Raw genomic sequence first — 13309 nt, forward strand, 5'->3', positions numbered from 1 at the left:
TGAAAATTTTCTTGTAGAGTTTTCCATGAATTTATTTTCTGTGACTGATTTTGGTACATAAAGTGTGGTTATGTTCAATGTGGCCACTTTGTGTACATTCATCAGTAGTGCTATAAGGAGAGGACCAAACACTCCAAGTAGTCATATTTCTTATGGATCTGTTTGTCTCCCTCAAGAGCCTGTGAGCCATCCTTCTTTATAAATTTGTCTTCTGGTTTCATTTATAGAAAATGTTAATGTGGAATTAGTAAACTGACTTGCTAGGTTGTTGGAAAAGAGAAACTTTAAAGTACCAACTGTTTATAAATGGTGTAAAAGCTGTAGATTTTATATTTTATTAAATAATTGCCATATCAGTGGTAAAAAGAGCCCAGGGATTGTCCCTCAATAATCTTTACCACTATCACTGTGGGAGTAGAATGGAGTCATATAGTATCAAAGGACATTTTTTTACTGTTTCATTGGTCACAGTGTCCATTGTATATTAGTCAACCTGTTGATGATGAATCTCTCCATATTTAAACTGGGGAGACTTTGGCTGAGACTCTACTTAAAACTTTTTCAGCTTGGTTGAACCTACTAAACCCTGCTTTTTTCTTTCCCTTCCCTTTTCTCTTCCCTTCCCCTTTTTTTGAAACATAATTTTGTCATCAGAAAGGTTGACAAAAAATGAGGGAAAATAATGCATAGCTATTCAGTTAAAGGTATTTTTATTGACACCATAGATGGAAGGACTGCTGGATGGAAATTTCAGGAAAACAGAAAGAAATCCATTATAAAGAGGAACTTCCTATTAATTAGAGCCATTCCAAATGGCTGTCTTCTATGGGAGAGAATTTCTTTTTACTATTGAAGTGTCCTAGCAGGGCATAGACTTCCATCATTACATGTTTTCAAGAGAATCCCACTACGAAGTAGGGATACTATATCTCCAAGTCCCCTCTGATTCTAAGATTTGACTATTCAATGAAGAATTAAGTTGGGTCCTGGGAAGGAGGTACAACTACTCCCATACTCCTAAGACTATAGTTCCACTTGTATATTTGTTCTTAATATTGGGGTCAATGGAGGAAATAAACATATTCAAAGTACCTTCAATATGCCAGGCACTGCGTTTAGTGTTTTTATAGATGTTTCACTTGATCCTCCCAATGACACTATGGGATAGGTGCTATTAGGATTTCTGTTTTCCAGTTGAAGAAAATGAGCCAAATAGGACAGTTTAGTTACAAAGAGTCTGAAGCAGGATTTGAAATCAAGTCTTCGAGCTCTAGGTTCAGCACACTGTCTCCTGTGCCACCAGCTGGCTCTGAATAATAGTCAACCATCAGACAAAATTGCCACAAAGGAAAGGCTTCCCCTCACCTTTAATAATGTTTCATTCTTTCCTAATTATGTGTAAACTTTTAGCATTTTTCCAACATTTTGAGTTTCACATCCTATTCTTCTCTCCCTCCTTTCCTCTTTCTTGAGATAAGCAATTTGATATTGGCTATACATTTGCTATCATACAAGACATATTTTCTTATTTGCCATGCTGTGGAAGAAGATGGAATATATATATATATATATGTATATATATATATATATATACATTAGAATTATCTACAGAGAGTGTCATTTACTTTATGAGAGTTGAAGAGAGACAAGGAAGGATTTCCTATGAATAGCTGTGTTCTTTCATTGTTAGTTTTGTTCATGGTTACTGGGGCTCTCACTCCTCAGAGAAATATTCTTCAATTTTCCTTCTAAAAAGTGTACCCTGCTTAAAAAACAAACAAACAAAAAAACCCTCACCTCTCATCTTAGAATCAACACTATGCATTGGTTCTAAAGCAGAAGAGCAGTAAGGCTAAGCAGTAGTGACTTGCTCAGTATTACACAGGAAAGAAGAATCTGAGGCCAGATTTGAGTCCATGTCCTCCTCATCCTAAGCCTGGCACTCTATCCACTATACTACTTAGCTGCCCCTTGTGCCCTGCTTTTTTATAAAAAAAATTATTTATAATATTTTCCATGGTTACATGATTCATGATCTGCCCCCTTCCTGCTTTTCCCTCCCCCCTCCCAGAGCTGACAAGCAATTCCACTGGGTTTTACATGTGTCAAAACTTATTTCCACATTATTGATATTTGCCCTGGGGTGATTGTTTACAGTCTACATCCCCAGTAATATCTGCCTTGACCCATGTGATCAAGCAGGTATTTTTCTTCTATGTTTCTGCTCCCACAGTTCTTTCTCTGGATGTGGTTAGCGTTCTTTCTCATAAGTCCCTCTGAATTGTCCTGGTTCATTGCACCACTGCTAATAGAGAAGTTCATTACATTCAATTGTGCCACAGTGTATCAGTTTCCGTGTACAATGTTCTTCTAGTTCTGATGTGCCCTGCTTTTTATTTTTATTTATTTTTTAAAAGCCCTCACCTTCTGTCTTGGAGTCAATACTGTGCATTGGTTCTAAGGCAGAAGAGTGGTAAGGGCTAGGCAATGGGGGTCAAGTGACTTGCCCAGGGTCACACAGCTGGGAAGTGTCTGAGGTCATATTTGAACCTAGGACCTCTCATCCCTGGGCCTGGCTCTCAATCCATTGAGTTACTAACCTGCCCCCTGCCTTGCTTTTTAAAGAGTTGTTGGAAGGCTGACAGTATGTAAGAAATAATATAGTATGTGGGTCCTTCTTTGAACTTTGAGACCTCAACAACTCCATGTTTCTGTTACCTGTTTATTACCTTCTTTAACCTCCATCAATTTAGCTGGGGTGAAATCAATTGACCAGGGGTGTCTTGAGCAGCTCCCCCTCCTCATACACTAACTATGACATTAGTCAAAATGATTCTCTAGACCAGGGCCCCCAAACTTTTTACCCAGGGGGCCAGTTCACTGTCCCTCAGACCGTTGGAGGATCAGACTATAAAAACAACTATGAACAAATCTATGTACTGCTGTCTGGGATAGCGGAGGCTGCAGCGCTGGCTGGGATGGACCTGTCACACCTTGCACAGGCTCATCACCGCCACCACTATACCGGGCAGCAGTATACACAGTGTGGAATCCCCTCCCCCAGATCCCCGCTCACCACGCTGACCTCTTCCATTGTGCGGCCCCATAATCCGGATTACGTCACCGGAATTACTGTAGGTGAGTGACGCCACCACATACAGGGCTTCTCTCACTGACCGCCAATGAAAGAGGTGCCCCTTCCGGAAGTGCTGGGGGGGGGGGGCGGATACATGGCCTCAGGGCGCTGCATGTGGCCCACGGGCTGTAGTTTGGGGACCCCCTGCTGTAGGGACTTCCTTAAAGTACATAGACAGGGAATGTAGAGAAAGGACTTTTTTTTTTTTAATCCCCCCAAAGTTCTTTGGAATATGCTGAGCCTGAAAGAGAGAATTTGGCTTGCTGTCATTTGGAAAGTTATATCACCTATAAATACAGGTAACATTTGTAGAGTACTTTGAAGCTCCTTTCACTGCGATCTTTCCAAAAAGGATAAACCATAGAATTCCATAGAGAAATTGGACGAGATCCCTAGGGAAGACCAGTGGCAAAGCACTCCATTATCTTTGCCAAGAAAACCTTAAACAGGGTCACAAAGAGTTGGACACGAACAATAACAACAAAGGAATAAATTGGGCCAGAGAAACAAGAGGTAGGCAGGATATACAGCTCTTCGAACCTTGACTTGGTTCTGGTTTCGGATGGAATTCTTTGCCTTCTCTTTTCTAGGCTTTTGGTTCTGTGCGTTTCCCTTCTCTGTTCTCATTATAGCTTAAGGATATAAACAAAATATAATAGTAGCAAAGAGAAAAACCTAGAAATGAGAACCTTCAGCCTCTAGTACGTATGTCAGGGTAATACTTATGGTAGTTCTTTTGGACTTTCAGTGGCTTAGAGACCTGCATTGTGCTTATCTGAAAAGTTCCTTCTAGTTCTAAGGACTCTAAGAATACAGAGGGCACGAGATGGACCTGTAGATCCATCTTAGCTTTCACATGAGGCATAGGAAAAAGTTTGCTTTTATATACTTTTATTTTGAATATGATTTTAAAAAACTGTGTAGAAAGGCCTCTTATGCAATAGTTCTGGTTTCTTTCTCTGGACTTTTGGTCTCCTCCTTATGGGTAGGATTGTCTTTTGAGTGAGGTCAGCCAAACCAAATTTTTGTGATTTACCAGAAGGCTCCTATCTCTCTCTCATTGCTGGGTGAAAGGGCAGAGTGCAGGATTGCAAGGGCAGGGTTCTCTGGGGCTGTGCTTGACTTTTAAACTGTCTGAACACACAGAGTACGGGAAATTCAATCTAAATATTATTTATAAACTCATCAAAGGGCTAAATGAGTTTACAAGCAATAATAGAAAGACACATGGGCTGCTCTTCAGGAGTAAGTCACTATGGCAGCCTCTGTTGGTAAATTGCAGCAAAATTTCTAAAAAGTTCTTTCTTGCACTGTGGTTTTGGAGGACACATATATCTTGGTTTCTCAGATGCCTGGGGCACACGTTTTTTCTTGGGTGTGGGGGTGTCATCTTTGGTTCTTCTTTTGCTATCCTCAAAATCTTGGGAAAATCTTCCCACTGGTCAGCTCAGGAGGCTTATACCAGTCCCTGCTTGCAAGGAGGCTAACTCTGAGATATCAAAAGAACATTTCATTAAAAGGAAAGATAAATCAACAAGTCATCTCTATTCAAAAGCACTGTAGTGAGAGGCACAAAAACTTGTGTCTTTTATCAGTTGTGTGACTATGACCAAGTTAGTGTCTCTAAATTTCACTTCTATCCTCTGTAGAGTGGGGATAATAATATTTATATCAATATTAATGGAAGATCTCTGTCAAATCTCTCATTTTCCTCTTTTACTGCCTGCTATCAGGTATTGGTGTCCTCTCTCCAGCACAGGAATCTGAACACCCCAGATACTACTAGAAGGAGTCAAGGCATTTCTTTCTTAATTTTGCCTGTGTTTATAGTTACTTCCTACAGAGTCCACAGAGCTCACTATATGGTGCCCTAATGAAACTTATTTACACCTTGCTAGTCTCTGTACACACATTTTTGGGATTGCTTCCAAGATTGAACACAAAAGACCCACTAAACTCATAACAATGGCCCCGAGTGTCCAAATATATGTAAAGGGATGTGGGAGGGATTGAGGAAGAGAGAGAAGAGTCAAAGATGTTTCTGATTTCTGATTTTGTCCAACTGGGAAAATAATGGTACCATTAAAAGAAATAAAATTCTCAGGAAAGAGTTGATTTTTGTGGGAAGATATTATATGTAGTTTTAGGCAGATTGAGCTGGAGGTGGCAGTAGGAAGAAGGAAATATGAATTTATTAAGTATCTCTATGTGGCAGGCAGGGTAGAGAGGTGGCACTGGGCCTGAAGTCTTGCTGAATTCAAATCTGGCCTGAGACATTTACTGTGTGCTTGTCTCAGCTTTTCATCAGTAAAATGAGTTGGAGAAGGAAATGACAAACCATTCCAGTATCTCTGCCAAGAAAATCCCAGAGTCAGACACAACTGAAGAACAAAAATATGGCAGGCACAGGGCAAAGTATTTTGTAAACATTTTGTTTGATCCTCACAACTACCCTGAGAGATAGGTGCTATTATTACCTCCATTTTATTTCTACCTGGAAACTGAACCAAATAATTTACCAAGAGTCATATACAGTTAGTGTCTCAGGCCAAGTTTGAACTCAGATTTTCATGACTGATAGACCCACTGTTATATCTATTGTACCACTTAGCTGCCTGTAAGGCAGCAAAATATTTAAATGAAAACATCTAGCAGATTAGTGGAGATTTAGAATAAAGTGTGAGAAGTCAGAGCTGGAGATAGAGATTTAAAGCCAACCACAGAGAAGTGATAGTTGAAATGGAAAGAAAGTGAAATTTTATAGGGAAAGAATTTAGAGAAGAGCAGAGGATTTAGAACTTTCAGTTTCTCCTGTGACAGTCGTGATTGATGGTGCTTCAACATAATTCTTGCTCTTGGGTTCATGTGAAGAAAAGTTTAAAGAAAACTATCACTGTTTGTGGATGACTTGATGGTGTATGGGGAAAATCCTAGAGATTCAACAGAAAAATCGGTTGAAACTATCAACAATTTTAGCAAAGTAGGAGGATATAAAATAAACCCACATAAATCATCAGTATTTTTGTATAGTATCAACAAAATAGGAAGAGAAACTACATTTAAATTAACCCCAGTAACTACATAAACATAAATATAAAACACTTTTTAAACAAATAAAGGCTGATCTAAATAATTGGAGAAATATTATTGTTCATGGATAGGCAGAGCCACTATAACCAAAATGACAATCTTATAAACTAGTCTATTTATTCAATATCAGCTAAATTATCCCCAAATACCTTACTTAACCAGAAAAAACCCAGATCAAGACTATCAAAAGAATTAATGAAATAGGTGTAAAGGAAGGTCTAGCAGTACCAGATTTTAAGCTTTATTATATAAAGCAGTAATTATCAAAACTATCTAGTACTGACTAAAAATAAAAAAGGTAGATGAGTGAAACAAAACAGACACATAACAAACAGTAGTAAAAGATTATAATAATCTTATATTTGACTGAAGTATAGATCCAGGTTATTAGGTTAAGAAAACACTACTTAGTAAAAATTGCTGGGACAACTGGAAAGTAATTTGGTAGAAACTAGGTATAGTTACACCATTCACTAAGATCCAAATGGATCTACACCTAAAAGGAGACATCACAAAAAAATTAGCAGAGCAGGGAACATTACTTATCAAATTTATGATAGGAGGGGAATTTATGAGTAAACAAGAGATGGAGAACATTGTGAGATGCAAAATGGATAATTTTGAGTACATTAAATTGAGAAAGTTTTTGTACAAATAAAATAAATGTTCCCAAGATTAGAAAGAAGGCAGAAATTTGGAAAAATATTTCATAGGCAGTCTTTTGGAGAGAGGTCTCCTGTCTTAAATAGAAAACCTTGTCAAATTGATAAGAAGATCTATCCCCCAATTAATGAATGGGCAAAAGATATGAACAGTTTTTGATGAAATCAAGCCAAATATAGGTACGTGAAAAATGCTCTAAACCACTTCTGATTAGGGAAATGCAAGCCAAAACAATTCTAAAGTATCCTCCCACAACCATCAGATTGACTAAAATGACAAAAGAGCAAAATGACAAATTTTGGAAGGAATGTGGAAAAGTAGGGATACTAATACATACATAGTTGGCTTAACTGAAATGATTCAACCAATGGAGAGCAATTTGGAATTATGTGCAGAGAGCCATAAAGCAATTTACTTCTTTTCAACTGTTTCCCAAAGGGAATAGGGAAGAAAGTAAATATTTTATGTATTCCAAAATATTTATAGCAGCTCACTTTGTGGTGGTAAAGACCTGAAAATTGAGATGTGTAAGATAGGAGGAGAGATAGTTCATTTCGATCAAAGAACAGTCTCTGACAGAGACTAGCTGAAGAGAGAGTGGAGGAGGAGCAAGAAGTAAAAAACTGAAAATTCCAAGAGAGAATCAGAAGCTGAGAGGTTCAACCAGCCACTCACTTCCAGCTGGGGGCCTAAGGGAAGAGGTAGATCTCTTAGGCTAGGAAGAAGCCTGTCCCTCTGGAGATCAACTGTCTCTTTCTGAACTCCTGGATACCTCTCACCCAATTCTCAATAATATCAATCAACAGCCATCAGTGGATTTTGTGTATCTGGACTTTGAAGAGAGCCTTCCACAGAGATCCCTTTCAAGGATCTCTCTCTCTGCCTCTTTTTTATCTGTCCCTGGACTCCTCTATTCAAGTAGTTAGCTTAGGAGTAGTGACAAAACAGGCATCTGGCAAGAAGAGGGATCAAGACTGAGAAGCCTTGAACCCCTAGACTTTGGAGGGCCAATTTGCCAGAGGGTTCAAGTTGTAGGGCTTCCTGTTCACCCATTTCCCTGCTTGATACCCTTACTACTCCTTCCCTGTTTGAACCCAAATAAATCATCTGTAACTCTAGATTTAGGTCTGGGCCACGTCCAATTATTCTTAAATTTTCTCTTCTCCCTCTATTTTCCAGATCTATCACCTTGTTGGTGAGATATTTTATGTTCTCTTCTAATTTCTTGGTGTTTTGGCTTTGCTTTATTAGTTCTTGCTTTAAAGCCTGGTTTTCTTTTACAGTTTGGTCAAACTGGTTTTGTAGATGCATGAATTTCTTTTGCATTATTTCCCACTTTTCCTCCCAGAGGGCTTCCATCTTTTTGGTCATTTCTGATTCAAATTCTTCATGGGTTTGTGGAGAGTTTCTATTTCCTTTGGAAGATTTTGGAGAATTTTCTTGTATATCTTCTTCTATCTGCTCTGTATTTTGTATTTTGGCTCCATAGAATGTGTCCAAAGTCGCCCCTTTCTTCTTATTTTTCTTGGTATTTTGGGGCTTCTGTGCTTCTGTGGAGTTTGTCATCTCTGAATGTGGAGGATTAGCTTTTCTTATCTCTGTCTGGTGATCAGAGGCTTTAGTCCTGGGCAGATGGTTCTATGAGCTTTCCCTGGGTTAAACTGAATATGCCTCACTGGAACTGGAATGGAAGGGTCGGACCACGAGGCCACACTCTCCCCCCCAGCTCGCTTTCCGGAAGTTGCCTTCAGAATCGCTGGCCATGAGGCTGTTTCGTCGGCCTGCGGGGGGGATGGGCTGCAGCTTTCCCAAGCTCCGAGGGCAAGGGCTTTCACTGAGACTTGGATAGCAGGATCCAGCCCGTGAGGCTGTCTTGCCCACCCTGAGGGTTGCTGTTGTTTAGACCAGCTCTCTGCAGCGGAAGCCCCAGGCAGTAACTTTCACTGGGACTCGGGTAGAAGGCCCTGAGGGTTCTGCTCTCTGAGCCCAGCCGGGCTGCGGCTTCCTGGAGCCTTGGACTCTGCGCTCCTACCCCTGAGGTCCGAGTGATCTCGGGTTCTGGCTTTTGAGGGGAGCCGTACCTTTTGAACCGGGTCCAGGTCCAGGAGGAGGGTTCCCAGGGTCTGTGCTGTTGATCGTTTTGAATTTCAGTGCCTTAGGAGCTTATAGTTTGAGATCGGTCGGGAAGGGTTTTCCGGAGTTCTGAGCTTTAGCTTTCTCTAAGCCGCCATCTTAACCGGAAGTCTGGGCCAGTTTCTAACAATAGCAAAGGGGATTGAAGATTTGGGGAGGGTCACACCTCTCCCCAAAAAGAGGGATTAACCTTTGGATCCCAGTGATCTGAAACTGCCAGATCTGAGGAATAGACATCTCTCCTTGGCAGTGGATTAGCCCCAACATTCTGAGGAGGACTGACAGTTGGTGTTCCTGAGGAAAACAGAGGCATAAGAATTCATCTAGCTTCTCAAGAATAGATTGGACCTCAAGGGGAACATAGTGTCATCTTACAAAGGCTTCCCCCTCTAGATTCTTGTCCTCCATCTCCCAGAAACATTTTCTGAGGAGACATACTCCCTCTTTCCAGGAGACAGGACTTGGCTATCTCCTCTCAGAAAGGAAAGGAGGCGAAGAAGAATCTCTTCATCCTCTCAATCCATTCCCCCTTTCCCTCCATCATCCTTATTCCCCTTTTAAGCCCTATATTACAGATGCCCATCAATTGGGGAATGACTGAACAAATTGTGGCAAATGATTGTAATGAAATACTACTGTACCATAAGAAATGATGAACAGGCTAATTTAAAAAATCTTGGAAAGAACTACAAGGGATAATGAAGAGTAAAATGAGTAGAACCAAGAGAAAATGATATATAGCTATGGATTTAATATTTGAAGAAAACATAAATGTTCACCTCTAGAAAATGAACTGAGAAGTGAGAACATGAAAGACACAATCTATTTATACATATGTTTGCTGGATGATGCCTTCTATGGTGTGTGGAGGGAATAGAGGAACTAAGATAGCGGGAAATAAAATTCATTAATAAACACAAATAAGCTTTACCTTGGAATATTGTTTTACATCTGAGTCCTAGACAACTATGTTCTATCAAGTTACATGTAACTTGATAGAACATAGTTATATATATATATATATATATATATATATATATATATATATATTTAAACCTTTACCTTCTATTTTAGAATTGAGGCTAAATATTGGTTCCAAGGCAGAAGAGCAATAAGGGCTAGGCAATTAGAGTTAAGTGACTTGCTCAGGGTCACACAGCTAGGAAGTGTTTGAGGTCAGAATTGAACCTAGGACCTCCTGTCTCTAGGTCTGGCTTTCCATCCACTGGATCACCTAGATGCCCCTTAAATGAGATTTTGATGGTATTTTGGTCAGTGTAGCAAGATCTCCCAATGACTAAATCATAAATCTTTGAGCTATTGAAAGACTTATGGCAAATAAAGCATGACTGTAAGACTACTTGTTAAACTACAAAGAGACATCTGGGTGCTGCCTCCAGTGGGGACAAAGATTGAAGAGGAAAAGACAATGTGTGGAGAGTGGTAATGACTTTCACTTGGGAGACTTAACAGGGTTTTCAAGAATTTGAACTTCCAGGAAACAAGAAAAAATCTGAAAAAACGTGTATGTGGGGTTGAGTATTGCTGTTATTTGGTTTTTTTTTTGGAGAGGACCAGTGATATCATAGGGTGATGTCTTGACTTGGGCAAGACAAAAGCCATGCTACAGGGTGAGTCAAAAAAGGACCCTGGAAATGAAATGCTGGGGGCACTAGAAGTCAGATTGGCATGGTGGTGCCAGAATCTGGAGAGGAGTAAGCTATCACTGTGACAAGTACCCTAGCTCTCATATGCTAGTCTTTTTTTTTGGGATATTACAAAGTTATGACGGATTGGGATGAAGACTAGAATCAGTCATATAAAAAGCCCAGCAGTTTATTTCCTGACAGTTTATGAATGGTTGCTTATCTCTCTACATCTTCTCAAAAAGGTCTGCATGGCGGCTTCGGCAGCTCTCTGGACACTGACACAGGGATCTTCCCTAAGTGCCTGGAGACCTGAAATAGAGAAAAAGAAAAGGCTAGTGAATAAGGAGGCATTTATAAAATCATAAGTGGAGGGGCAATAAAAAACCAGAACCAGCCAGTGCTGCCTTGGTGACCCCCCACCTCAGGTCCCAGGTATTAATGACAGTTAATTACATTTATATAATGCTTTTGAGTTTTGCAGAACATTTTCCTCTCAACAGTCCTATGAGGTAAGTACTGAAAGATCTCTCTTCTATGTATGAGGAAACTGAAGTACAAGCTCATTCAACTAAAGAGTACCAGAGCTGAGATTCAAACTGAAATCTTTCCTGATTCCAAGTGTAGCTCCCTCCCTTGCTCCTTCTTCCCCCCTTTCTTTCTTCCCCTCTTTCTTCCCCTCTCTCTCTTTCTTTCTTCCCCTCTTTCTTCCTCTCTCTCTTTCTCTTTCTTTCTTTCTTTCTTTCTTTCTTTCTTTCTTTCTTTCTTTCTTTCTTTCTTTCTTTCTTTCTTTCTTTCTTTCTTTCTTTCTTTCTTTCTTTCCACTTTCTCTTCTTTGACTTTCTTCTTCTTTCCTTTCCTCACTTCTTCCTCTTCCTTTTCTCCCTTTCTTCTTTTCATTCTTTCCTCCTCCCTTTCTTTCCCCCTTTCTTCCTTATTTCCTCCTTTTTGTTCCTCCTTTCCCTTCTTTCTTTTCCTTCCTTCCTCCCTCCTTCTCTCTCACACCTCATTTTCCTTCTTCTCTATGTTCCTTTTCTTTTCTCCCTTCTCTCTTTTTCCTTACCTCTCTTCCCCCTCCTTCCTTCTAATGTTTTTGTAGTAACCTGGAAATTCCCAATACTCTCTCCTCTACCAAATAGAATCCTCCTTTAGAACAAATGTACAATGTAGTAAACACACACACACACTCACAAAACCCAAGGGACTAGGAATGCTTTACATTGGGCATATCCTTCTGTGCCCATGGTCTGCCACCTCTTTGAGGAGGCAGCTGTAGCTGTATTGATCACTTTATGTATCTTGTGGAGCCAAGATTTAGCATTGTGTTGATCTGATTTCAACTATTTCAGGATTGCTTTCCTTTACATGATTGTAAAGGCAATGTTGCATCCCTAGTAGTAATAATAGCTCACACTGACATATCACTTCAAGATGTGTAAAGCAGTTTATTTGCCACTCACAGTCCTGTGGGATGAATGTTATTATCTCCATTCTAAACACAAGAAAAATGAGTTCAGAGAGATAATGTGAATTGCCTAGAATCACAAAACTACTAACTGTCCCACCTTTATTGATGATCTCACTTAACATATAGCAATTAGTTAAAAGGATCTTCTATTTATGGGTTGTGGGGAAGAGAAAATTCGGGTCCCAGATCTCAGTGGCCTTAAAGGAAATTAGAAGGTGAAAGCAGATTGGCAATGATTCCTAGGAATCGAGTTCAGCCAATGGTCTTGGGCTCTAATCTGAGTTTGGAGCTCCTGAAAAATTTTTCTTTAAGAAGATTCTCTAATTTTGATATAAGTACATCAAGTGGTGCTCTCTTTTCAAGTTTCTAGGTTCACTGAAAGCTCAAGGAAGCACAATATTGCTCCTTTGGGGAATATAGCATGGAGCCAGGCAAAGGTTAGATTTGGTACTTACATGAGTCCAGTTGTTCTCGGTCTAGCATCTCCAAGAACTGAGGTGTCACATTCTGAATAATGGCATCTAAATTCAAGAGGAGGAGGTAACTTTACTTCATTACTAGAGGTTATAAGTTATTTTTTTTCAGACAAGTTTAAGTGACTTGCCCAGGGTCACACAGCTAGTCATCACTTAGCAGCCCTGATAACAAATGTTAAAATAGGGTGGTAGGAGAAGAGGAGGAGGAAGAAATAGGATCTTAAAAAAATTAGTGATATACATGGAAGGTAAATTATCACCTTCATGATGACCTATGAGGATGATTGTTCTGGCTGGAATTCCATAAGTATATGCCCAGGACTATGCAAGGTGCTAGGGGTTGTATATATGAGTGCTCTAAAGAAGTACAGTACAGCTCTCTGAACTAAAAAAAATTCTGCTTGTTAAATGAGGGAAGATTAAACTAATATCTATGGAATAATGGATTATAAACTAAAGATAGTGGTGTTCAGTCATGACTGAATTTTTGGCACCCCATTTGGCATTCTCTCGGCAAAGATACTGGAGTGGTTGGCCATTTCCTGCTCCAACTCCTTTTACAAATGAAGAAACTAAAGCAAACAGGATTAAGTGATTTGTCCAGTGTATCACTAAGATTCTCTGGTTACTATGAATTTATAATGATTTATTAGTAAAAAAGAGATAAAGTGAGAAGAGAAGGAAGAGAGAAAGAGAA

The 13309-nt window shown here is 39.6% G+C and overlaps 1 protein-coding gene and 1 long non-coding RNA gene across 4 annotated transcripts in view; one reads left to right on the forward strand and one right to left on the reverse strand.

Annotated features, from left to right (window-relative positions):
* The first annotated feature begins 3059 nt into the window (after positions 1-3059).
* The window catches only part of LOC130458504 (uncharacterized), a 60193-nt gene continuing 49943 nt past the window's right edge, over positions 3060-13309 (forward strand). For both annotated transcript variants that reach the window (XR_008917869.1, XR_008917870.1), the window contains exon 1: positions 3060-3435. This is a non-coding gene — a long non-coding RNA (uncharacterized LOC130458504). The remainder of the gene's footprint in view (positions 3436-13309) is intronic.
* Positions 10838-13309, reverse strand: part of MROH2B (maestro heat like repeat family member 2B) — a 96798-nt gene continuing 94326 nt past the window's right edge. For both annotated transcript variants that reach the window (XM_056824572.1, XM_056824573.1), the window contains exons 41-42: positions 12592-12657; positions 10838-10980 (exon numbers count right to left, since the gene is read on the reverse strand). In XM_056824572.1, coding sequence (XP_056680550.1) covers positions 10874-10980; positions 12592-12657 — 173 coding nt within the window. In that variant the 3' untranslated portion in view covers positions 10838-10873. The remainder of the gene's footprint in view (positions 10981-12591; positions 12658-13309) is intronic.

The sequence above is a fragment of the Monodelphis domestica genome, chromosome 3 (assembly GCF_027887165.1).
Source record: "Monodelphis domestica isolate mMonDom1 chromosome 3, mMonDom1.pri, whole genome shotgun sequence".
Classification (NCBI taxonomy): domain Eukaryota; kingdom Metazoa; phylum Chordata; class Mammalia; order Didelphimorphia; family Didelphidae; genus Monodelphis; species Monodelphis domestica.